At 35.8% G+C, this 27,242-nt stretch overlaps 1 protein-coding gene across 4 annotated transcripts in view; it reads left to right on the forward strand.

The window, feature by feature from the left end:
• RAB28 (RAB28, member RAS oncogene family) overlaps nucleotides 1–27,242 on the forward strand; it is a 62,050-nt gene that overhangs the window by 24,796 nt on the left and 10,012 nt on the right. For all 4 annotated transcript variants that reach the window (XR_005819421.1, XM_040555606.1, XM_040555607.1 and 1 more), the window contains exon 5: nucleotides 26,288–26,391. Coding sequence is in view for 3 of the 4 variants with exons in the window: in XM_040555606.1 (XP_040411540.1) it covers nucleotides 26,288–26,391 (104 nt within the window). In the remaining variant the exon portion in view is untranslated. The remainder of the gene's footprint in view (nucleotides 1–26,287; nucleotides 26,392–27,242) is intronic.

The raw sequence follows: 27,242 nt of genomic DNA on the forward strand, positions 1-27,242 counted from the left end.
GGTCTTTTATTCACCATAATGATAAATTTCCAACACAGTGTCTGAATGTATTCTGTATTACTTTAGAGATGGGAGCAAGGTGAAAACATACAAATTCTGGAGTGATAAAGTTGCATTGCTTGTCTGAGAAAACATCTGTCTTGCAAGATTTTGATCCTAAATCATGCTTGGTGTAATAGTAGTGGAGCTGGCTGCCTTCAGTGCCAAAATGGTCTATTTAATTTTCTCTGTTACATTGCTATGTGGGCAATACTTAACTGTGATATATGTCACACAGGGATAGAAGCCCCAAGTGTGATTCCTTAGAAGGTAACTAAGCTCACAGAAATTTGTACAGAACAAAAGGAAAGGAGTGTGTGGGGAAGGTTTATTGCTGTTCTGTAGATTTACTTAGTATTCCATTGCCTGAGAAGGGAAACCAGCTGACAGGTTATGTCACAAGGATCTGGACATACATACATCCTGTATTCTGGCCCAGATCTGTTGTGATAAATGTTGCATCTGGCCACAAATTAAATCACAGAATTGTAGTGGTTGGAAGGGACCTGCTGAGAAGTAGACTCCACAGCCTCCGTGGGCAGCCTGTTCCAGTGGCCCTTTGTGGCCCTCCAATGGGCTCTGATATAAACAGGTATAATACTATGAAAGTCAACAAATTTGTGTTCATTTGAATCAGGGCAGATTAGATACTGTGGAAACTGCGTGCTGAAAATGATATTTCCTCATTCTAATTTTATGGTGCTTTAACAAAAAAGGAGGGTAGTTATGAACTAGTCCAGCCAATAGACTGTCCTTATGTTATGCTTTCTTACTTCAGTGAGTGTGGGTAACTTGGTTTCTTCTCCTTCCTGCACTTAATCCTGAGTCTGCTTGTCACTTTTTTTCATTTGCTCACATAAGTTTTGCCTGCTAAGACCAACCAAGAACTGAGATCAATTTCAAAGACCTGGTAGAATATTATTAGTGTGGTTGGAACTCAAATGCTAATGTGACGGAAGTGCCAGTAAATAATATATTCTCATTCACTAACAGTTATGCTTAAATTCAGAAAAATCTTTAAAGATGTCATTGAAAAATGGAAATAGAAGTAAACCGTTTAAATACAAAGGTTAGAACAGTATATGTATCCTATTTTTACAATAATACACAAACGAAATGCTGAGAGATCTCTTACTGTTTCCATGGATTTTGTCTGTAGTTTATTTAGCAATGTAGACACACGTCTAATAAAAAAGATGCTGCATAAACCATAGTCCAGGCTGAATGTGCTTCTGTTTTTGGTTTAGGTAGAAATGTTTTTTCTGGCTGCGTCCTTCATACTTAGGTCTTCTTACAACAAATGGAAAGCCCTTAATTGTACCTAAGGGAATAGTTAATCTACGGTGGACATATGGTGGACAAAAGCTGAGTCTAGTAAATGAAAAAAATTATAAACAGAAAATGTGTGAATGTCTGCACAGTCTTGAGAGTCATGGGAGATATTGTGCTGTTGCATTTTAGCTTATTATAAGTTATTTTGCTATTCTTTTCTGTTATTATGTTAACGGAAGTCAGTGCAGGATAAAATATGCGATTAAAAAAAACCCAAACAATTTCTTATCTATTTTATTGGATTGAAAAAAAATACCTGTTTTTAAGATAGGACAGAATTTATTTTCTTTGCAAGTGTTCGTGCTCCCATCTTTGCCGCATGCTGTAAATGCAGTTTAATTTCACTAGTGGAGTGAAGCTCTCTGAAATTTTTAAAAGTTATAGCTTCTGATTGGGGGCAGTTAATCAGTGTTAACCCTGAACAGCTCTTGGGCTTTATGGATTCAAGCATTATATGTGGTTGCACTGCTCCAGCAAAAGGTTAAGTATTAATGGAAAATGTTCACAGCTCTTTTACTCAAAGAAAACATGTTACTTGTAAGTTTTCTTTTGATTTTACTTTTACAGTTACATTGAATGTCTTCATTCATTTAGCCATCCATAAAGCAAATATTGTTGCACATGCAGTGGATAATAAGTCTTTTTAGGACTACTTGTGTGGTATGTCACAGATCATTAACTGCAAGTAACCACCTGACTTGAGGGAAGTCTGGAAGCATCATTACAGTGAAATAGGCTTTTATTTCTGTATCACTGCAGCACATTGATTTGTAGGAATGTCTCCATTAGCTACTGTGGAAATATATTCTCATATATTATTATTGAAGGAAGCTGATGATAGAGGATAACCAATGTTCAGGTGTGAATAGGACATTAGTACTCAGATTTTGGACAAAGTGGGGAAAAGAGACAAGTGCTATTGTAGTGTTATTTTCAATTTAAAACCTAGATAAAACTAATCTTTTTTTGTAATGACTCACGGTTTTAGAGTTAGGCTAATAAAATATAGTAACAGTTGCACAGTATTTATGGGTACACTACAACTTCAACTGAAACGTATGCAGTAACTGAATATGTTTACTACTCTGTACAGGCAGAAAGTATGGAAGAGAAGTTTCTTCCTAACCAGCAAGGAAGACTTAAACTTTCTCTTTTAGTTCAACAAACCCTAAAAATTTAAGATTTTTATTGGAAGTAACCAGTAATTATTTCAGATCCAATTAGAGCCTATTAGATAGGATTAGAGCCTATTAGATAGGCTTTGTTAATTTGGAGGACAGTCATAACGGATAACCTCCATTAATATGATTAACAGCAGTTTGTAGTATGCAAAATACAATTCTGACACAATGTCCTGAAAATACTTTAGAAAACTTGGAAGTTCTTACAGAGATTAAAGTTAAGATAATACTGTAGGATTATCTTGCTATGTTGATCTTTTGCAAAATAATTTGCTGTGAGATCCCATCTCATCCAGATTGGTATTTTTAATGCTTAATTTTTTTTAACAGTGTAAAATGAGCCATACCACATTTTCTGCATTCTTTTGTTCAGTGTGGGGAATCATTGGCTGTAAGATAAAAATTGCAGTTGGTTATGTAGATATAAACGTGGAGCAATTCTAGTGACTTTATTTGGGCTGCTCCAAGTTTACTTTGGTATTTTCATGACTGGCTCATAGATTGTAATATTCTTGTGGATTACTTTTTTTTTATACATACCATGTGTTGTTTCTTTTTCATTAAATATCATCCAGTAGGTTTACTTAATTTTGTGTGATAATACTGTAGTTGTATGTAATGATAGAATCAATATCTTGAAATATATATATATATATATATATATATATAAGAGAAATAACATTATCTTTTTCTGAGACTAAAGAACCTATGCTTAAGCATTCCTACATTTATAGGATAAAAAATCATTTGAACACTGTCATCAGGCTTATTGCTCTTTTTTTTTTTCTCAGATGCTGGACAAACACAAATTCAGAAAAGGTGTAGGCTAAATAGCCTAGTGGAACACACAGAATAGTAAACTCCCTTAAGAAAGGCTTGCTTTTGGAAAGTACTAGGAAAATTATTTTGGAAAATCATTATGTATATTGAGGGCAACTTTAAAATGCCTGGTTCTGAAATCTTAAACATTTTTGTGGTGGATAAGTTAATTTAGAATGAAGGCTGGAAAAAGGTTAAGATTGTACTGATAGTGCACCTTTGATACTATTGAAAGAAGAGAAGAGAGACCCTCAGTAGCTGAATGTTTATACATTTACAGGAGAAGTTTGTATGAAAATTCATGTGGTGTAGTCATGCAAAGGAGAAAAGCAGGGTGTAAGAGTTGTTGGTCAGGCTGTTAAGTAGGACTGTTCCTAAAAATGTTTATGTTCTGATGTCCACATAGAAAATTGTGGCGTTCTGGAGTCTACTGAACACTCTTCAAAACCATTACGGAAAATCTTTAAGTATTTTGATCTGAAGATGCCATTGCTATATCATGGGAAGTGGGATGCTCATGCTTTTCTTCCTGTTCTCCTACAGGCTGGGCTCCTTATGCTGTGGTTATAAGGGCTGTTTTTGTTTTTGTTTTGGTTTGTTTTTGTTTTCTCTTTGTCTTCCATGAATGATGTATCACATCGTTTTAGGTATGGTAGGACTTTGTCAGAGTAATGTGTTACAAATACTGTCTGATTGGCAAGTCCAGACTTGGGAGAAAACGACAGTGCAAGACAAAGACCCCTCAGATTGAGCACCATAGAGATATTTCTGAAACAAACTGTTCTCCTGGTTGGATTTTTTTTAGGAAGTTAGTTTTGTTTGGGAAAAGGAACGTTTTTGAGCAGAAAAAGCAGTTTTCAGTTAAAGAAAAAACACCAACTAGTAGTTCTGGCTAACGATTCTGGACTTGTCCAGTTGTAGAGTATTGACAGTTTTTTTTATTTTGATCCACTGTTCAATTCTAAGAATGCTGTTGGGGTAGTTTATTTTAATAATATAACCTGTACTTGCACATAATAGGGGCAAAAAAAAAGCCTTGTCTGGCTATATTGCAATTCTGTGAGCCTAAAAAATATTTTGAATGAAGGGTATCAACAGCTCTTTAAGAGGAATATTCAGTAACTACTCATCATGTTGTAAAGACACTTTCTAGAAAGCACTATATAAGGAGTTATAAAGTATGCAATACAAGTACAGGCTGTAGAAAAGTTCTGGGTTTTCCTAGAAGTTATTTATTGTTTTCTTTACTCTGTTATTTTTTTTTATGCTATAGTAACTGTAGCTTTCTACAACACTACTGATGTCTATAAAGAGCAATTACTGAAAATATCTGTAATTAATGACATTTGAACTTGCAGTTGTTTTGTTTGTTTGTTTGGGAGGTGTTTTTAAAGTGAAGGCTTCTTACTTCTTAAGTTGTCCCAAGCTACAAAGTACAAGTAATGGAAACAATATAATGGAAGAATAAAGAATGATCATTGTAGAAATCTCTGCATTGCCAGCTAATACACTGCAAAATTGATAATTATTAATTTTCTTGAACTGGCTTTTTAAAGAACGTACATTAAGAGCTCTTCTTCGTACACAGTAAGTTTTGCAGTTTAATTTTGGGAATGGTGTATCCAAAGGGTTTTTAGAGAATAGTTACTGGTGTAGTTGCATGTTTAAGTGGTTGATCACTAGAGCAATAATGCTGGTTTCTGAGCACAGCCAGTACTTTTTCCAGCTGCTTTATAGTGATATCTTGAAGCTTAAAATGTAATCTATATGGGTAAGCCACAAAAGCCACTATATATTAAAGCAGACTCTGACAGTAAATCAAAATTGAACAGCTGGCAACACTACTAAAGTCATAAACTTATTTATTAAAAAAACTAAACAGAAGAATTATATTAAAAAGAGAGGAATATGTTCTACAGACCAGTGGATATAGCTTAAAACCTGGAAAGTGCTGTAGATTAAGGGCCCAATTTATGAACATCTGTTCTGGCAGTTTCTGTAAGATTCTCATGTTCTTTACAATAAAAGTGTGAAACATGTTTCCCCCCCCCCCCCCATACTAATCATGCTTTTCTGCAGTTCATAAAAACTTGCACTGAGCCTTATGTAACTGGGCCTGTCTGCTTTATGCACTTGCTGGAGTAATTACTATTCGTGAAAGAGTAAGGACTACAGCAACGTCACAGTCCCACGGCATACAGTTCTCCTAGCTTGTTCCAAGCGGTCTTACAGACTTCAAAAGCAGTGAACGAACACCAAAGTTTCCTTCATATATTTAGACTTAAAGTGTGGCAATGAATAATGCAGGCAGGCCACTAGAGAGCAAAATGGACAGAAAAAAACGTCTTGTACGTGGTCATGATGTTCTTGAAATGTACTTACAGCATTGAAATGTACTTACAAATTAGCTGTTTTGCTCTAATATATTTCATATCTTCGGACATTTTAGTAGTCACCAGAAATAACTGCTAACACCCCTCATCTTCTAATTTTGAAATAAATTATCCGATAATGAGTATTGTAATAACTTTAATAATTTTAATAATTTTGTTGATTGTGATATTTCCACTGAGTTCATTTTTGTCATATTGACAGCTGTGTGGGGATAAGCTTTAGGATGTTCTTGATTTTGCTTTGAGAGGGAACTGAAAAATAACGCATTCAAAACTGAATGTTTTGTTCCACAGTACTGCTGTTCCAGCAGTAATGCTGTTTTGCCTTTGACATCAGTGTGACTAAGATTCATTTCAGAGATTTTAGCTATAAGCTCCTTTTTATAATCAAGTTTGACCCGTGCAGCACAGGTGATAATATTTTGTGCTCTAGTTCTTGCTTCATGTCTGGTATTTAGATTGAACTAGAATAGATCATTGTGAAATGTTGTCGGTTTTATTCTCACCCAGTGCAGCATCTGCTAACATCCCAAGCACTGCTGCCATAAGGAGACAAAGTCAGTCTTCTTACAAAGTCAGAGCTTAGGAAACTGAGGCGCAAAGAAACTACTGAGCAAATGCGCAGTAAAACCATTTTCTTTTCATTTGAACTTGGTTAGTTTCACCACATTATGCCTTTGTTTATTAGGTTGGATATATATTATAGTTGTTTAACCTGAGGAGAACACTTCTAGTTTACAGCAGGGAAAATAGAGTATTTCTGGTATCCTTTGGACAAAGAAATATCATATGGGAACGAGGCATTTTCTGTTTCCATGCCATCCACTTTTGAGCATTTTATAATGTGAATACATCCCTGTGGTCCTATTTATTGGGCATATCCATTTCTCAGAACATTTAGCCATTTTTTCTTTTTTTAAGCTAACTTATGGAATATTAAGGAACTGTATTTCTGCCAAATCTTTATTGGTCATTGATAGCTCCTTTTGCCTTTTTATTAACTGATGCTATAATAATTGATTTATATGTATTTGTAGGGCTGAGGGGAGCACTATTAGACAACTAAACAAAAAGTTACTTAAAGTTACTTTTATAACCACTTCATAGTTATGAAAAACACAGGAAATTATTTTTTTTGGGTCTGTCTAATATGAAACATGTTTTGTTAGTTGGTTCACTGTGAATCATTTTGTCTGTCAGGGGTGTACAGTATATTAATCTCAGTTCTCAAAGCATGCCTTCATTCAGAGAAGGTTCAGCAACATTAATGCTCTATTTGCTTTATCAGCATGTTTCCCTGTAGTGAACTTCTGTTTGTTGGGTTTGATATGTTGAAGTGCACAAATGTAATTTATATGCACCTGTATAAAGTATTTCACGTGACCTTTGTTTCATTTTCAAATTGTGTCTTGGTTTCAGCAAGGGACTAACCCAATAGAAATCAAGGCTTCGTATCATCAAAGACGGTATCAAGCTATGTCCCTTAGGCAGGGGTCCGAGTTGTAGTGTGTTTATTGACCTGACTAGAATACTCTGGATTCCTGGTTTTGATTAGGTCAGCTGGTCAAATTTGTTGTGAATGCTTTGTCTCATCCTTGAGCCTCTTGTATGCGGGTGGACATGGGAAGGAACAGAGATCACTAAAATTTTCCACTTGCCTCCCTCTACTAGGCACTGCTGTCTGGGCTGGATTACTTCTCACTCTTCCTACGCTACTTTGTCCTTTCCATTCTCTCTACACCTAGTCCCTTGTACTTGGTGCAAAGGGAGTGCTCTTAATGTTGTTGCTTTTCTTTTTCATTCATAGATTGGCGCTTCATCACCAGGTGTGGACACCAGGTTTTTGTTCTTTTTAATAGTATCTGTTTTTGAGAAGTACAGGTTGTTTTGCATACTTCTTTAGTATATTAGACATCTAAAAATTCTAGCAGCTTCTCTGGCTGAGTAAACTTGATAGATGCACTGTTAAGGTCTTCTGGTTTAAATAGTATATGTACCACTGCACTGGAAAAGATTTCTTCTGGAGCTGCTACGGTCTACAGTGTATATAATCCATGGGAATTAAGGTGGCATTTCCTTCATAATCCTATGAGTTTTCTGCCTTAAAAATATGTTTATGTTTTTCCTAAATGTTTGAGTAGAAAAGACCCTTTAAATACTGTGAAGATATCTAGAATTATTTTATCGTCATTGTGCGCTTTTGAACTTAATGTGTATATGTAGAACTATGTGTAATGTGTATATGTAGAAATATGTAGCTTGACATTTTTATTCTCCTTTAAAAAAAGGTCTATAGTGCTATTTAGTAAGTAATACTAAACTTTCATGAGTTTGCCAGTGCTCAGAAATGTAGATAGCTGTCTGATGGGATTTTCAAATGTAGTTAAACCATTGCCTGGTTGCCCAGTAGTTGCTTTGGTGCTTTAAAATGTCCCTCTAGGCATGCCTGCTTGCATCTTTCAGTATCCCAGTAGGTTTGCAAATCTGATTAAAAATGTTTAATTATTCCAAGAACAGATGTAAGTGCACGGGAAGTCAAATTCCTTTGAGAGCCAAAGCAGTAAATATATGGCAATATTAGTGAGCTAGTGCTGAGTTGTGTGTCACATAAGATGTATTTGGGAGTAATATTGGAACCTGTGAACCCACTTCATTCTGGAATTAATTTTGGGATTGCTCTGAGGGAAGAGCAGAGCAGATAGCCAAATTCTATTATATTTGCAAAATATGATGATTTAATTTTTGAAAATATTTCTGAAGAAACATAGGGTTAACTTTCCATTAGCTAACAAAATCTCGTAAGTGTGGTGTGCACTTAGTTTTGTGAAACTTACTTTGTGTGTTTACTCTGCCTCACTTCTTGTTCTGGAGTTCTTTTCCCTGGCATCAGCACAGCTGCATCATCCATTTCCACGGTCCTTTTAACCTATGCTTTTAATTAAAAAAAATTAAATCAGATGCTGTTTAAAGCTTCCCGTTTAGTTTTGGGAAAATAAAAGTTCACATCTAGCTTAGGCGTGTGTGAACAGCTGTTAAAAGCCACAAGCAAAACGATACTTGTAAAAGTGGTGGGGGGAATTTTAAGAGCAAGCTGCCAGTCTGACTGTACCTTTCAATAGCTCTTCACTTTCAGCCAAATGGTTTTAACAATAATTTTCTTTGAAAAAAAAAAAAAATCTAACCTGTGTTTTATAGAAGCAGCAGCCCAAGCAGTTAGGCCAGTGGTAATAGGAGGCAACTTGCCATTTCTCTTTAACTTTTTATGAAAACTTGCTTTGAATCTGGGGAAATTGCTCATTAGAGAGGTTGGAAGGGCTGATGTACCTCAGCGCCCACCCACTGTGTGGGTACATCTGTCTCCATCTGATTCTAGTGAGGGACCTTGTACACTGAAATTCCAGAGTTCCAAGTCTAGGCATAGGAGGGTAATACTTCACTTGCACTGTATTTTACAGGTATTATAGCCCTGTTCACGACCGCAGCATTTTAAAGTAATTATAGAATTTCTATTCTGAGTCTGAGTTACCAAATTTGGTTAATCTGCTGGATAGAAACATGCAAGGAACTTAATCAGATGCCGACTATTTAAAAGAAAGAGGAAAGACTTAGAAAGTTCTTTATCCGGTCCGCAACTTTCAGAGGCAAAAAATAAAATAGATTTCCTCCAAAAACGCTTTGGCTTTACTGGTGGTGAGGGGCTACAGTGTGAAATACCCTGTGACCTAATACATTTATATATGTATCTCTGGAATTAGTATGAGAAGTTCTCTCTGGGCCTGTGATAGTCTGTTCTATAAGCGAGGTGTATTCAGTGCAGCGCCTCCAAGACAGGTCTGCCCTGTCCCCCCACGGTGCAGCATGGCAGGGGGAGAATAAATTGGTTTAGCTCAAGCTTCCCATGTCTCTATGCACTGGTACTCGTGCAGAGCATGCTTCTGGCTGTGGAATCGTCTTCATGCATTTTGTAAGCCTGACAGATTTTTGGCTGTGGAACCGGCCTGGGCTATGTGTGGAATATGGATGCGAAGCGTGAGTGTGACAGAACAAGCTGGTGGTAACTCATGCTGAGCCACCGAGGTGAGAGGTCCGCTGAGCCACACTTTCTAATTAAGTCTCTTGACTTTAACATGGGGCAGCAGAATGATAATAAATGCTTTTCAAATCTCTGCAAAGCTGCAGTTTTTTTATTGAGGTTATTGAGGTGTCTGTTTTCTTTTAATCTCAGCGGATTATGGCCTGTGCTGACTGGTGCTGTCAGTAAAATGGCTTGGTATGTGTTGCTTTGTTATACTGGTAGCTGCTGTGTTGCCTTCAGTATCACTTTTGTTCCCAAGAGTGTAGCCTGCAGTGTGCAGCCTAATGTTTTGTGTTTGAAGGCTCAGCATGGCTTTCGTTTGACATGGCTGTCTTTGCGGTATGCCAGTGCATTCTTTGCTTGAGCAGCTAGTGAAGAAGTATTGGGTAGCAGTGTTAACTCTATGAAATTATTTTGTCTTCACATCATTGTTAGCAAGCAAGAATCAAAAAGATTGTTAATCGTTTCCAACTTCTTGGCTGTCTCATTTTTGCATTGTTTAGTCAGAATTCCATAAAAACTTCCCACCATCTTTTCTGAAAGGGAAAGGAGAGATGAATACAACAAACAAAATACCAGGTTAGTCATTTCTTCATGTGACAGTGAGTATCCCTCGTGCTGTATTGCAAAGCTCCTGTAGGACTCAGCCTATATTGGAATTAGAATTTTGTGTATACATTGCAGAATTATTCTCAAGAATTGGGAAAAGTTAAGATGATCCCAGCCTTCACAGTGCATATAGGAGAGCAACAACAATCAGAGGAATGGAACAGCTTTTGTATGAAGAGAGATGAAATAGTTGGATTCCTTATCATTAGAAAAAGAGACAAATACATGTATAAAACTCTGAACGATGTGGAGAAGAGACTAAAGAACAATTATTTAGCATCTTGTCATGAGATTTCCTTAGTTTTTGAAATTTTGTTAAACAGCAAGCCTTAAACAGATTAAATTGTTTTCTCACATGGTAAGTAATTAAACTGTGAAAGCCAAATCACTGGCTGTTGTAAAAGCCATGCACGTGGGTTCAGAAAGGGACTGCAAAGATTTGGGAAGGGCTGAACCACCAGTGGCTAGTAAATATTTCAGCTGTATTCGTAGCAGGTCAGAGATGTAGTATCAGGCTGATGGTGTGTATCAAGGAACAGTCACTGTATTAGCTTATTATTTGCTTATGTGGCTTTCTAAATATCTGTTACTGACTGCTCCATGAGGCAGGTTACTGACTGGGTAATACCAGACATAAAAAAAATCATGTATATATTCCTGACCTTGAGCAGTTACAACTCCTGCTCTCCAGCCCCTCCAGCCTTCCCCTGTACCTCCAAAATAACCAAAACAGCCAGCAAAGCCAACCCACTCACTGTTTTGCCATTCAGTGCCTTACATTGTGTAGCTGAATTTATATATATTACTTTGTGGCTGGTTAGTGGGAACAATTGAGATAAGTGAATCTGGGTTCTGGCTGATGTTCAATGGTCTTAATTGTTAAATACAACAGTTTTTGGATGAAATAATTAAGAAGTTTGTGGGCTAGAGAGAGGAACTGTATATTTCACTAGTGATTAATATTACATTCTCAAGTTCTTTACAGTATCTGCTCTGAACACATTCAGCTGTGGTAGTTACTCACACTCTTCTGAATACCCAGCTTCTTGTCTATAACGTGTTAAAAATGTTTGTTTCACTGAAAAGATCTAGAAACCTAATGTGTTGTTTAATACATTTTTATAAAAGTGTTTTTGATGGAAGTATGTTCAATTGTAGCCTAAATGGATGTCTAACCATTAGCTAAAGCCAAAGCTTCTTTGCCACCCTAATTCTGAAAATTTCAGCCATGGAAATTATGCCCTCTTAATATATTTTAAAAGACGAGTGTATTAAGTCATAAAGAAAATAAGATATTATCAGGACTGTGCTAAAATTTTCATAGATAATATGTTAGGGTTGCATACCCCAAGATATTGTTAACTTCTTGATGCATTCTCCCTTTCTTTTTCAAACCTAGCAAAGGAAGTGTGGCTTATCATTGAGGCCTCCTACTTATAAAAAGTAGAGTGGGTTTGCTGAACTTTCTGAGGTTGTGACTGACCAAAATGATCTGGAAAAACACGCTTACAGCATCTAAATTCCCCTGTAAGTCAGATGCAGCTGATTGCTTTTTTCTAACTTCAATAGAAATTGAATGAGGCAGAAACTCTTAAAATCCTCTTTGCTTTTAGAATGATTTAGGAAAAAAAAAGTTTTTTTTAAAAAAAAAGTGCATACATGTGTGAAATTCAACTGGTCTCAGTGTCTCCACAACACTCAGACTCTGAGAAGGTGATTTCACAACTGATTTAACCCAGTTTTGCTTTTGTCAACTGTAGGCATGGTAGTACTGCACAGAGAGTTCAGTTCATTGATCCAACCTAAACTGAACAGAACAAAGGGAGGAGCTCTTATTTGAATGAACTTACGGATTTATCTTGTGCTGTGGTGGTGCTGTCACATGAGAAGATTTGGAAGTGCTTGGCCAGCAGCAGAGGGAAAGCCAGGACCATCCATTTGACTTGCAATTAGCTTAAACTGCTGAAGAAATGACCAATTTTCTAACCCTAATTTCAAGCTAGCATGAACAAGCTAGCTACTGAACATTTCTTGAAGTAGGTTTTTTGTGGGAAACTAGCAGAGTCTGAGGGAATAGGATTGCTCTGCACAGCCAGGTGGCTGAGGTAGTTCAGAAAAAGAGTATAGAGGCTGCTTTGTTAAATCTATAACAATTAAATAATTTACAAAGTATTTTTCTTATGTCTTTGGATCCTTTATGTATTACGTAGCTTTTTAAGTCTTAGACAAAGTTTGGCTTTTTGTTCAGTCCCTTGTAACTAGCCTGATGAGTTGGTTCCCCTTGCTCATCTGGGGCTGGTTAATACTGTAAAGTTGCAATATAAGTGTACTCTTAGTTTATCAACTAATTGATGTTTTTAGTTTGCTTAGAGAAATAGTAGATACAAATATGGCAGAAGACTTTTTACATTTTTTTCTTCAGCATCTGAATCAATTATAGTTTTCAATTAAGTTAATGAATTTTTGGACCGAAGTGTTCATGTCATGATAGAAATTTGTCAAGAAGAAACAAGCTATATGCTCATTCTACCTGGAGATGAGAACAACTTTTCACATACCATCATGAATCCCTTATTAGTAGATGTATTGAGTGGAATTATTATTGTTATTATTATTATTATTTGCCTGGGTAACTGCTTAGTATATTAAAATATGTGAGATAGCAAATGTGAAAGATTTGTACAGACCTATTTCTACTGCCTGATCCTATTGTTGAAATATAGATAGTCTGAATTCAGTTCTTTGTAGCCTTTGAATTGCCACAGATTGATTTAACAAATAGCTCATAAATTTACTATCAACGATCTGAATATGTTTGATATTATTTTCTCATTTTATAGTTAAAGTATGTTATGTTTCTTTACTAAGCAGTTTTACTTTTTTCTTATAAAATCTTTCTTATAAAATTTTTCACTGCCGGTTGAAAACAGGTTGGCTTGTTAATAATTAGTTACAAAAGCTTCCAAATGGAAGAAAAACTGGGCTGCTGTCAAGGAGGATTTGATACACATGGAACAGTTAAGCAGTAATAAATTGCTTAGTAACTGAGTAATTTCACTCAGATATGTGCCAATCTTGCATCTACATTGGAAAAAGTTTGGAAGAAGAACTGAAGTGATGTTTTAAATTGCTTAATGCTGGAGTTTTATTATAATAACAATAATACTGACTTGGACTGATCTTTGAACATTAAAGGCTTGTTTTTATATCCTAGTGAATGATTTCATGTTCATTTATAATTTTTGTTGTGGGAGAGCTCCCAGAGGGGTATGTAGGAGAAGCAGTAAGTGTCTCCAACCCATTATTACATCTTCTGGAAGCAACAATGGAATCAGGCATGGAAGGGCCCTGGAGGTGACCTGGGTTGGCTCTGTTAGGAGCAAGCAATTCAAGAGTATTGGATGAAAGCACCACACTCAAGTTTTTTAATGTGTCTGTTTGGCCTGAAATGAACAGAAATATACCTGGAGAAACAGTCTGTATAGATGGATGCAGCAGCGGCCATTAAGAATGCTGAAGTGGCTCCTGTGAGGAAGTGTTATTTATTAGGTAAATGCTTTTTATAGGAAGAAATATCTTATTAATGGTTCATTTCCATGTCTTCGTAAAATATATTACTCTGAGATTTGTTCCTACCCGTTCTGTTGAGAAAACTGTTCCAGGAAGTGCTATGTAAGGATAAAGCGTTTACCTTGATGTTGTAGTATGTCTGGACTTCCTATTTTTGGAAGAAATGACCTGTACAACTGTACCTTGCTTACAAGATGCTGTAGAATGCTTGAATATAGGCACAACTGCAAATGTGCCAAACACTTCAGTGTAATAAAAAAACAAAACAAACAAACCACAAAGAACCATGTAGTCACAAACTGCATCTAATCCCTTAATAAGGAGATATCTACTTTTAATAACATGAAAGATTTAATTTTCTGTATTCAGTAGTGAGACTGACTTTATTAACTTGCCTGCTCTTTTGAGTGCTGACAGGAATTCAACCCATCAGAGTTCCTGAAGGCTCTAGTTCCATGGTGGTTGGTTTTGTGATAAAGCTGGTTTACAGCTTGAAGTTAGCACTGGTACCCCACAGGAAATCAGATGGGTGACTTGATCTGGGTTAAACAGAAGATAGCAAAAAAGAAATGGCTATTTTTGACATGGATCAGCCCATTGAGCTTCATAAGCTCATACAAGCTGTGTGGCCTCGTAAGCTGGTGAGAAGAGAGTAAGTGCATTGTGGCATGAGGGTGGGAATGAAAAACCAGGAGTGAGACAGGACGGTGATATTTTTTGAGCTTTGGTGCTGACGTTGGTTTGTCTTGAAACTGTGGCCAGAAACTCTTGTTGCCTGTAGAAGATGGATGGGAGTGAGTGACTGCAGGTAGGATCTAAGAAACACAGAAGTCTCCAGAAAGATCCCAAGACCCTGAGCTGACAAAATTATAATGAAATTTATATTTGTTGGTTGTCAATCCACTAAATCTTTGTGAATTTCTGAATGATGAAATTATTTAGTAGCATTCTTAGCATTTAACTAAAGGTAATTATACCTTTTCCTGCTATTGATAAATTCAGCCATGAGGTAGTAGATACATCAAAATTAGTTAAAATATTTGAGAGATGAAGAGAAGCTGATCCATCTGTGGCTTGCAGATATATTGGACTAGCACCATCTTCTGAATGTTTGCTACATTACAACTTAATGTCTTCACTAAGGTATTAAAGACCACATTAAAAAAATCACTGAGCTTTGAATTTCAGTCATCATAGTACTGTAATACATTCCTTTTACACTCTATTGAGTTTATGAAATTGTTAAATTAAACCAAGATCAAGAACATCTCCACTTGAATTAATGAAAAATCCACATTTTTAAACACTTTGTTTTAATCTGTGTCCTAAAAAGCAGATCAAATATTACAAGGAGGGAAATTATTTTGTGAAGAAAGCTATTGAAATCTAGCAATTTGTCATTAGTAGTTCAACTCTATCAATATAAGCAGTTTCTAATGTTGTTTCAGTAATTCTGATTTAAAAAAAGTTCATGCTGAATAAAAACAGTTGTTGTTTTTCTGTCAGTAACTTTTGTTTCAGAGTGTTTGGTCAGTTATTAAAGTTCAGTGTGGGAAAATTTGAAAACTACTTCCAAAAATGTTAATGTGTAATCTAAAGAGCAGCATATGTTTTTGAAGTTAGGCTCATAGAAATTCATTTGCACAGAGGAGTTCTTATGAACATTTAAAAATGCATATTGCAGTCATCAGTGTTAAAAGTTTTCTTACAAGAGCATGAATCAAGTATTCTGTACTTCTCATACGTTGTTCTGTATTTCTGAGAGAAAATGTAGATTCTAAATGGCATAACTTTTTCTTTCAAAGTATTGCTGAAACACTGGCAATTAGAAAATGAAATACCATTTACAGCTTTTTTTTCAGTGTTTATACTTAGTTATGTCGTTATGCTGGATACAAAAAGTGAAATATTGCATTTATTATTTGTAGAAACTTTTAAGTATGTGAGAAGAAATGCTGCAGCTGGAGTTTTAGAAATACAAAATAATTACTACAGATTTTTGTGCTGTATTTCAGTAGAGCTTCAGTACTTAATTAACAGAATTGCTATGTCCCTGAGATGGTCACCCTAATGCTATTATGGTACTATATCTAATTCCGCTAGCCTTTTCATTGTCTAGTGCCAGTGTGTTAGAGTTGGCCGGAGGGGACTGGAATTCCAGTCCCTGTATGATGTGTTGATGCTGGGCATCCTGGATTATGGTTTGCGTGAGTATAGGTTGATTTGTTTTGTTTTGCTTTCTTGGCATTGTTCAGTAAATAAGTCTTTCCCGACTGTGTTTGTGTGCCATGCTGGCCATTGTGCCTGCCCAGTGATTTCTATGGTCAAATTAATACAGCAAGGAAAATCCAGCTGGAGGTGTTCTTCTGGTCTGGCCACTCTCATTTCTTTTTATCTCCAGGAAATAGCTATTTATAAAGATGTTTGAGTCCAAATTAGCAGCTTTAACTTAATAAGGAAGAAGAACTAATTGCTATCAAAGTCCTTATTGGCACAAGGATTAGGAGACCCAGCCACAAGCATTAAAGAAGATGAAGATGATTTAGTGCATAAAGCGGTAAAATCATGGTTCAGTGAAACTTCATGTGATCTTAGGCAAGGCTTCAAATTTATCTTTTCGTACATGTTTCATTTTTCATTTGTGAAAATACAGATAGTCTTTGCCTAATTTACTTGGAAAAGAATTAGTCAGCAAATGATCTGTTAGTAATTGCAGAGCGCTTCTAAATGATGGTGATAAGGGCTGTGTAAGAATCTGACTGTCTAGATAAAAAGCAACAGTGAACAAATGTTTTTTTTCCTGGAGTAGTTTATAATCTTAGCACACATTTCATTGTGGAAAGTAAAAATTAATTAACCAAAGGTGTGAAAATAAAGAAGGTTAAAGCCCTGTGAGATGATGCTTATGAGAGAGAGTGGCATCAATTTGCTCACACTAGGCTGTTCACTCTCCATAACACTATCCAGAAAAAACGTTTCATGTTCTTTCATACACACCCGCACCTGATGTCTTAAACTTACCCTAAGGGCCTGCTTGTTTAGCTATGTACACTGCAGACAGTAAACAGAGGTACATGGTAAGTTCATCTGGGCTGCCGCGTCTACACCCTTTGTGACCAGGTTAATGCACTTACTTGGTCATCTCTTTGTTATGTCACAGTCTGCAATACAGATATATCTTCAGTGCACTTAGTCTCACTGGAGTTGCAGGACAGGGAGATGCATTTCATCCTCCTCTTGCTTTGTGTGTCTTTATGATACCCTTCTAAAAGAAAAATAAATAAATAGGAGAGTCGTTCCAGTATTATTTTAATCCCAAGCTAATACTACAAGGTAGCTCAATTGCTATATTTGTTTAATAATATCTCTTTTGAATACTTGCTTCCAAAAACATCTTCACTAGGGGTAGGGATAAGGAGTATAGGTGCCTAACAGTGGACATTGGATTGTAACTATTAGTGTAATCGTAGTCTGTTCAAATGATAAATGGTTGCAAAAATTTCTGCCAAGAATGTATTGAAAAATAAAAATGGGAATTGTCTAACTGAGAAAAAAAAAAATGCATTCTCTTTAACTGTCTCTTCAAGCTGTGTCAGCCGATCATCAGCTTAGTTTTGAAAAGAAACTTTGGTGTATTTTTTCCCCTTCACAATAAATTTTACTTTGGTATGAAAAGATGCCTGCTGTTTGTATTTGCAAAGGTTAACTTATCTTCTTAAAAATGACCTGTCAGCTACCAAATGTTATACACGCTTGTTATTAGGTGAGAATCTTGTCCCACTGTGTCCTCAGTTGTCAGCTGCACTGGGTGCGCTGAGGTGGAAAGGCCTGCTTCTGGCTTGCTTTCTTGTTATTTCCTACGTTAGAAAGAACTGTTAGGACCAACCTGATTTTATTCATTTACCTTTATCACATAAGCTCATCACAAATTTTGTGTTTTTTTATATGTCGTTCTTTGAGAGGAAAGAGAATTCCACATAAGCTCTGTACAAATAAATGCAGGCCCATAAGAGAGGTATGCCTGAAAGCAGGCAAACCTCACTTCATGGACAAGATGCCTTTCTGCTTTTAACTGAAGAGACCTGGGGATTGCTCACCTTATATTTCCCGTATTAAGCATACATTTTTTTATATTGTTTCTGTAGAAATTCATGTCTTGGATCAGAAAGAGCTCAGATCATAGATTTGACATTTATAAGGTTGACATACATGTTTGCTGATAATTCTGATTTTTTTAGAGGAGGAAGTGTTACAATGCTTTGTGTAAATCACAAGAGTTTTTAAGCTATCCATTTTTTTCTTTCTGAAACCAGTGATTTCCTGTTGTAGCTGGAAATGTTAAGTATAGTTTTTTAAGTATTAAAGTACAGCACCAGCTATTATTATTCTGCCTTAGCAAGTCTTCTAATACAACATTTGATTTGTTACTACATCCTCATAGGGAAGCATCAGCAGTAGAGTGTACATGACAGTGAGAAAGTAAACACATGCTTGCAATCAAATTAATGTATTTCATCTGTCTTCAACTAATAACAATCTGTCATGCTATCTATCTGAGAAGGGGCATAAACAGTTTATTTTGTGTTTGGAATAACTTCCTGGAGGTAGTTAATGTGACACGTAGTTTGTCTGACATGAGTATAACCAGATCAACACTCTAGATGTTTTCTTGATAACCTAAAAAAATTACTGAGAAAATCTGTACTGGAACTATATTTATATTTCGTTGAGCTTCCTTAAATCAGACTAGAGGCATAGTTTTCAGGACTTCCATGAAGGAGTTTTCTTTTCTTGGCAGCTATACAATTTTAGTGTGAGAAAAAGATGGAAAGTATTAAAAAGAAAAAAAACTACAAAATGTTGCAGTTTGCACTCTGGCATTTCGATTTTTGAAAATTAGCTGCTATATTAATTTAAAAGTACCAAATCAAAACTGATTTTTAAAAAGCTAGGTAATGTACAAAGTCTGATAATACTGCAGACTCATTGCAATTTGTTGCAATTGATTATTATTTCTGCATGATTCTGGTTAGTCTTATAGTATTATGTCAGAGATTAATTAGTTATAATTAGTAATAATATCAGATAATTATTATAGCAGATAATTATTTACACAGAAAGAGCCTTTATGTCTAATTAGAAAATGAAAGTGCACTTGCTTGAAGTTCCAAGTAACCCATTCAAATTCTCTTGAAAAATTAGGGCTTAATTAAATAGCTGCATCTTTTAGTGAGAAGGTTACTGGCAAGCTGTGCAATAAAAAGCTGGGGAAGTTCTTTTTTTTTTGTTGTTGCTTTTTTTTTGCTATTTCTTCGGAGCGATGGCAGGGCTGGAAGAAAATCTGGGTGGTATCGTCTAGTGCAGACGAGGCCTGGAGGGCTCTTGGTGGCCGGCGCTGTGGGGCCGACCAGGCTGGGCCCTGCTGAGGGGTCTGCAGAGCCCACTGCCCTGCTCCCAGCATGTGTAGGGATTTCTGCTTTATTGAATAGCGTACATCTCGGAGAAAGCCCCTTTATATTCCCTTTTTCAGGCACTTTTACTTAGGTAGAGGCAAAGCAGAGCCTTCATGCTCTGCATCAGCCGTGCATGCTGCGTGAAGACAATACCGTGTAGCACTGCTGTCTGCACTGGGCTGTCAGGGCTTCAGGTGCTCAGGCTAGGTTTGTTCTTAAGAAATCAGTCTGAAATTTTAACAGAAACAGGATGAAAAAAAATGTCATATACAGCCCCCCCTTTTTTTTTACGACCCTGGAGTATTTTTAGAAGGGAAAATATGTACATAATTTTAAGCACATGTAAATCAAATTAATAAATTATTAAAGCATTTTACTTGTCATGTCTGTGTGGGCTAATTGTGATAGCTCATTATTTAAACATTATGTAATTGTATACCTTGTGTGAACAGCTGCAAATACTTTGCAGAAAGATTTATATTTCGTTTTTCACAGCACACTATAAAAGAATATATTTTTGTGCACTACCATAGATTAATATAGATGTTTACTCATAACTTTCAAACCACCCTTAATTATACTAAAATATAAAAGTTATGCATGATAATTATGGATCAAGATAGTTGTAAATTTATGTAAGTGTTAATACAAATTTTAATGGTAAATACTGTAATTATCAATAAATAAGTTCAGCTTAAACTGGAGAACCAGCCCTTTATAACAGATTCCCTCATAGGTATTACACTTGCAAGCTTTGAAAGTGAAAGACTGTCAGATTTGGGTGGAGAGGTGTCTTTTTTTAGCTGAAGTACTCTGAACTCTAATGTTTCTTTTCATACACATGGTTTAGCAAGGTTAGTTATCACTGGTATTATCAACTGAAATGACTGTATAGTGCCTTATAGTTTGCAAGTATAATCTCAGGGTCCAGGAGAAATGCCAACAAACTATTAAACATTCAGACTTGCTTAACATGCATTATGCATGCCACTCAGCTGTTTATGGCACTCTGAACAAGTACTGTCACTATTTTTTTCAGCTGTCTGGAAGTACCTGTACAAGTTATATGTTTGTGTTTCTTCCAGACTTACCTGAAAGAAAGATTCTTGAAAAAATGTGTGTTTTCTGACTTAAAGGAAGCTTCTAGTTTTACATGGAGCTCTTCGTCAATGATGTTATGAAAGAAGACACTGGCAGTCCTCTGGGAAAGGGAGATAAATAGCAGAAGTAGCAGCCTTTAGATTCTGCATGAATGATGTTCTGGTGTCTTTTTAAAGTATGTGCAGTTATTTGCTTTGGTGACAATATTTAAATCAAAATAAACTATTATTATTTGTGTTTTGAAAGATGACGAAACCAGAACATTCATCATTTCACTGGTTAATGATGCATATTGTAAAATGTTTACTGGCTTCCTGTTTTTCCCAGTTGTATTATTCTGTAAATTGTTATACATATTTTATTAGTACCATAATTTTAGACAATACAGCTCTGGGATTTGATATCACACTTATTACTTGAAGCATTACTTTATTACTTCTGGTGAGCTAATTATGTTTGTGGTAGTTCATTTCAGTGAACTAAACTAGTATTTATACTGCTTGACTATTGGTTTTCCATGTATAAGGTGTATTGGATGGAAATCATAGAACCACAGAATATCCTGAGCTGGAGGGGACCCACAAGGATGATCTCTTGCTCCTGCACAGTGGTGTGAAGCGGCTTGTTGCAAGCCTCTGTTATCTTAGAGTGGTCTATACGTATAATAAAAATAGTGTAACAGAAACACATTTGACATTAATTTGTTTACCTTTAGTAGTTTCAGAGTCTCAAGTAAAAATAGCAGAATTAATCAAGACTGAATTGCTATTGAATGGCTATGTGTGGTGGAGATCGTAAGACGCTCATTTGTGTGTTAGCTAGCACTTTGTAGTGTCTTTGTATTTCCTTGCTGCTAACCAATAAAGTCAGATGTCTGGGGCTTACTCCTAAATACTTGTGTGAAGTTATATAAGAATTTGTCTTACAGTAGACCAACTTATATTTTCTCAAGTATTTGCTCAGAATTTTTTCAAATGTTGTATATGTCTAGCCTTGCAGACAATCATTTAAAATATACATCTACTCTGTTTCCTTTTCTGTTTTAAGTTAACATTGTCTCTCAGCGATGTATATCAGCAATTAGAAGGATGATGAAAAAGTTGTTTACCTGTCACCTGAAGAAAGGACCTAATCAATTTTCTCCAGTTCTGACTTAAACCTACTCTTTTATTCTTGTCTTCTTTGAATTGTCATTTACTTTTCAAGAAGTGACAGTGATGATGTTTACATCATTTTCCTTATATTGATTCTGCAATTTTCTTCTTACCTGCTTTTCTTCAGGAATGTCTTGGAGGGAATATCTCTGGGACTTCTGTGGGAGATCCAGACCTCTCCCCTTGGTTCTCTTTTCTTTGTTCACTTCACTAGAACTCTGTTTGGTCTCAGCTACAGATCAGAACTGAACTCTGCAGAGTTCATGAGAAGCAAGTCTTACAGCAAGTCTCATCCAATTCTGCAGCAGACTCTGATCTATTCTAGTTTCATCTGAGTTCCACATGTATCTAGCTGAATTTATGAAGTTCCCAATCTACTTCTGTTGTGCCATTATCTGTATGGGATATCTGTGCATACTATATTTATAGATATGTTACTTAAGGAGCAGCAATTATCTGCAAGCTTTGCTTGAAGTGACTCTTCACACCAGACAATTTGAAGGTAGATGTTTAGTTTGATCCCTGAGAAACAAAAAGTTAGGTTCTTGACTAGTTAGAAACAGAGTTGCACAGGAGGAAAAATAAGACAGTGGAGATAATTTTTGGAGCGCATCTGGGAACAACGGTATTTCTGTAGTTGTCACACCAACTTTTAGTGTGTATTTCAAGAATAAAGAATGACCAAATGGCAGCAACCTGTGTTGTTCTTAGAAGAGGACTTCAGTATGACTTTGGGGGCTGATGAGACCAAGACCAGGTTAGGTGAGGCCCTGAGCAAACTGATCTAGTGGGTGGCGTCCCTGCCTATGGCAGGGGGGTTGGAACTACGTGAATCTTCAAGGTCCCTTCCAACCGCAGCCATTCTGTGATTCTGTGAGCCCCTCTTTCTGTCCTCATCTGGCCAGTCAGGAAACAATACCGGGACCTTTCTCTCACTCCCGTTGGTTGTAATATTACTCTGCTTCTCCTGCTTTCAATTTTATTGTGGTCTATTACTCTGTTTGATTTAAAAGTATTCCATTTAATGCAAATGTGCTAAGTGGTCCCTTTATAGCTGAGGAATGTTCTTGTACTCCTATTAGATTTTAACTATTGCTTTACTTTGAAACTTTAGAGTTTTAAAGATGATAGATAAAAGAAATATTCTTGCTATATTCTTTAAAATTACCCATCTTTTTTAGCTTTTTATGGACAGAAACCATTATTTATTAATAACACAGTTTGTATGCAAGTGCTTTAACTAGAGTACCTGTTTGTAACATGTATGTATTTTAGGATTGCAATGTTTGTGAACAGATAAATCTCTTTTCCCTTTTCAAACAAAATCCTTGTGTCTCCTTTTGATATCTGATTGTGGATTTCTAGCCATAAACTTAAATTCTACTTGGTAAAAATGGAGCTATTAATTTCCTCTTGCTATTGTCTTCTCCCTCGTTCACTTCAGATGAGGAGGATGATTGAACCATCTGGCAAGTAAACTTTTCTCTTGGCCTTTCTCTAAATGTTTGTGTTCAATCCATGTCCAAATCTTGCACATTCTTTCTTTGTGACCTTCATTAGATACGGCCTATGATAACTATCACAGTTAAAACGTTCTTCTTTTGCATTGTAATTGCTGAAATTCCTTCATTTTGGCAAACGCAATGTTATCTAGTCATTTAGAATATTCTGCAAGATCATTTTCCTGGTTTGTAAAATCAAACAGTATTTATGTATATAATTCTCTTCTTTCTATCCAAAAGTTATTTGTCTTTGCCATTAAACTTTTCATGGCTTAAGTGCATCCTCGTTGTCATCCTTCATCCCAAAGATACCCGTTCCTGCTGTTAACTGGCTCATCATACCAGCCCATATTGGCCAGCTGTTTTTCTTTTTTTTCCTATGAAGTTCCTACATTCCTTACAAACATCTATTCAGAAGATCATTTTTCTTATCCAGATCCCTCCTACAGTCTTTTACTGTGATGTCTAAAAAAAAAAAGCTGGACAAGAGTTATCTCCTGGTAACCAGGAGTTCTGCCTGTTTAGCTGACCAACGTCAGATGTTCAAAAAATCAAAACAAAAGAAAAAAGAAAAGGACTGGAGGGTAATTATTCACTTCATTTTAGCTGATCTTCAGTGACTCTCTATGATTATGCCCTTAGCCGTGGCAATGCAAGGTAATTTGAGTTAGCATAGTCGTCCTTCATTGACTGCAAACAGCAACTTTTATAGTTAAATATTTATTAACGCTTGAAAACCCTTTTCTTGTACTAAAACTGTGCCCTCTTTCATTGAGGGCTAATGTAACATGAATTGCCTTGCATTTACTGTGGGCTGAGAGTCTGCACATGGACAGTTACCTGGCAGTTATCTAGCATAACACTAACTGTACAGTTCACAGCAGACTGCTCATAATTCAGAAGGCTTGAGCTGAAATACTCCTAAGTGGGGGAGAGGGACTGAAAATTGCACAAAATTCAGAAATGCAATTTCACTTTGATTTTCACTTCCAGTCTGTTAGATTCTGGGATCATATGTGCTTTAATTTCTCTGCTATAGTAAAATATATGCTCCACTGACAATATATATTTTTGATATTGCTTGAATAGCAAATAGGAAGCATTTGGGGATATGATTTCCTAAATGGCAGAGGCATTTTCTTCTTGAAAATTCATTTACATTTCTGCATGCTCCTGTGTTCCTCTGGTCTGTATTCTTTCCTTCTTGGGGAAGAGATTGTAACTTGTAAGTCTGTAAGCACAAACTCACATAAGTATGCCATGGTATCATCAGATACCATGTAAATATGATCAATGGTTGTCTTTAAATTGTAATTGTGTGTGGGTTTTTGGAGTTGTGATATAGTTGAAGAAATACAATGATGTGAAATTTGGAGGTGGGGTTAAGGTTCTTCAAATAAATATAAAGAAAATATTTATTGATTGTTTTTTCCCAAAAGATTAATCTTACTGTTGTGCTTTCCAGGCTCCACTTAGCATAATATATAAAGAGTAAAATTAATAGTTAACAATGACATGGTTTAGACAGCATGCTGTGCTTTTTTTTGTTTTGTTTTCAAAAAGCATTTCAACAGAGGCTCTCTCCCAGTAGTTATTCTTAAAGGAAAAAAGTTAAGTAGCTGTTACACAGACTGCATGAGTTTTTTTTATCGACTTTGAGATTTAGCTTAATAAATGTATTTGTTCTTCTATTTTTTGTGAAACTGTATAACCTACATTTAGTATTATGAAATACTGTACTACAAACGTTCGCGTTAATAGCTTAGTATTTTAGTCCTTCACAAATTAATGCCTGTGGTAACTGGATGATTTTAGGCCTGTTCTTGTAAACAAGGCCTTACTGATGTGCAAGGAACAGTAATATGTGGCAAAAACTCCACATTAACCAAAGTAAGCAGTATAAATGGGATATAGGAATCCCCTGTTAGACTAAAAATCTCCAAGAGAAAATCTCCAGAGCCTACAAATTAAAGACCTCCATATCATTTTAAAATAAAGCCTTTTATGTAGTATGAGAGCATTTTTCAGCTGATAATCAAATGACACTATTATGCAGGCTTACTAGATTTGCAAATTACAAGTTTTTACAAGTCAGTTGGGTCCCTTCCTCAGGAAATCAGTTTAAGTTTTTTTTTCCTGTATTGACTCAAAGAGCCTGGTTGTCCTTAAATCCTTCTGAATATATTTGCCTTATAATTTGACGGCATTGAGTCAACACCCTTATAGGAACTGTAATGCAATAAAAAGAGAAACTGTTCAATATAGTTTCCAGTTGCCTTAGGATCAGATTTGGAGAAACTGGAATGTACACAATAAAACCTGTGCGAGACTTGAGTTCCATGTTACGTTGTAAGCAACCAGGGCTTTTCAACAGAAAATACCATTTGAAAGCTTTACGCTGCTTCCAATGGTTATAAAATGATAAAAATGAAAATGTGTGAGACTCTTGAATACGCATTTTACTATTCTTAATTTTTGGAACCATACCTTTGTGGTATTGAAACTTCATGTACAAGTAAATAAGCACATCAATGTTTTTATTCAGTTCTTTTTTTATTACAGTGAATGTTTTTGCTCTACCGTTTTCTGCAATAAATTCTTTACAACTCATTTACATTTTTTGTAACTTAGAAAAAATATGTAGATTCAGCTGTACTTTGTGAACTCTATTTTAGAAGAGTCTTTAAATTACAATGGATATCCAGCATACATCATGCGTGCAAATAGAATGCACACAATTTAATTCAGTCTTTTTTTTTTTTCCATGTAGTTAGCAGGAAAGTTTTTACAAATTGCTTGTGTGAATCCAGAAATAAGTTTGTCCTTTAGTTCAGATATGAATTCGTTGCATTTGATTGCACAATTTTAATTGTGGTTTCATTTTTATTTATTATTATTGTTTTCTGGCATAAGATTATAAAAAGAAATGTACCTTTGCATACATCTGCAATGAAAAAGATTACATTTGATGTATTTCCAGTGAATGTATTTTCTAAGACAGGTAACTAAATAAATGGTCTCTACTATAGTAATTTATCTTTTTTTCCACTTGCTTTTAGTTGATTTGGAGCATATGCGCACAGTGAAAGTTGACAAGCACCAACGATTTTGTCAGGAAAACAATTTCAGTAGCCATTTCGTGTCGGCCAAGACAGGAGATTCTGTAAGTATGAAAATAAAGTCCTTGTAGTTTTTTATTTTTAGAAAGCTGTTATTCTGAAATATGATGTACCAGTTTTATTATACTTCACATATCGAACACTGAAGAACTCTGGCTACTGCAGGTCCTTTTTGCCAGCCTGCTTGCATGAAAATAGATCTTTTTATGAGTGTGTATGTTCTTACAGTGGCTTCTCATCTGATTTGTGGTTTGAGGTATAGATCTTAATATGGAAATGCTCTGGCTTGTACGTCAGAATGAGAAATGAGACCTGCTGGATCTCTGCTGTCAGCCTTTAGCTAAACATATACCTTAGTTCCAGGTGAAGTTCCATCTCTAGAGCATCAATACAGAAGCTTTTAATAGTCAATAAAGTCACAGGATCCTGTTATGATCACAGTTTTTAATATGGGTCCTGAGCCAGGAGTCATTCTCTCTGTGGGTCCATTGAAATTTGAACATTCTGGTATTTGTAATGCTTTGCAGAGTGCATTTTTGAACAATCATTTGATTCTGACCTAACTGGCATATTTGTTTTAGTTGGAAGTGTATATAAGAAAAGGTCTCTTTCAGTTAACTGTATCAGTCAGATTAAATCACGTTGTATTGTTTTGCTTGATTTCTGTCATATGCCCAATGACTTTTCATTCCCATGAAAAAAAAAAAATCTGTATCTGTCTCAGTAATGTTATTTATGACAACATAATTTGCTTTATTTTAATGTTATTGAACGGTAAGACCATGTTCAATTATATGGAAGTACAGTTCTGTAACACATGTGGACTCACTGATTGTTTTAAGATCTTTGATGAAAGATCATTTACTTCTACAATGGATTGCCAATTTTATAAGTT

Source organism: Cygnus olor, chromosome 4 (genome assembly GCF_009769625.2).
Source record: "Cygnus olor isolate bCygOlo1 chromosome 4, bCygOlo1.pri.v2, whole genome shotgun sequence".
Taxonomy (NCBI): domain Eukaryota; kingdom Metazoa; phylum Chordata; class Aves; order Anseriformes; family Anatidae; genus Cygnus; species Cygnus olor.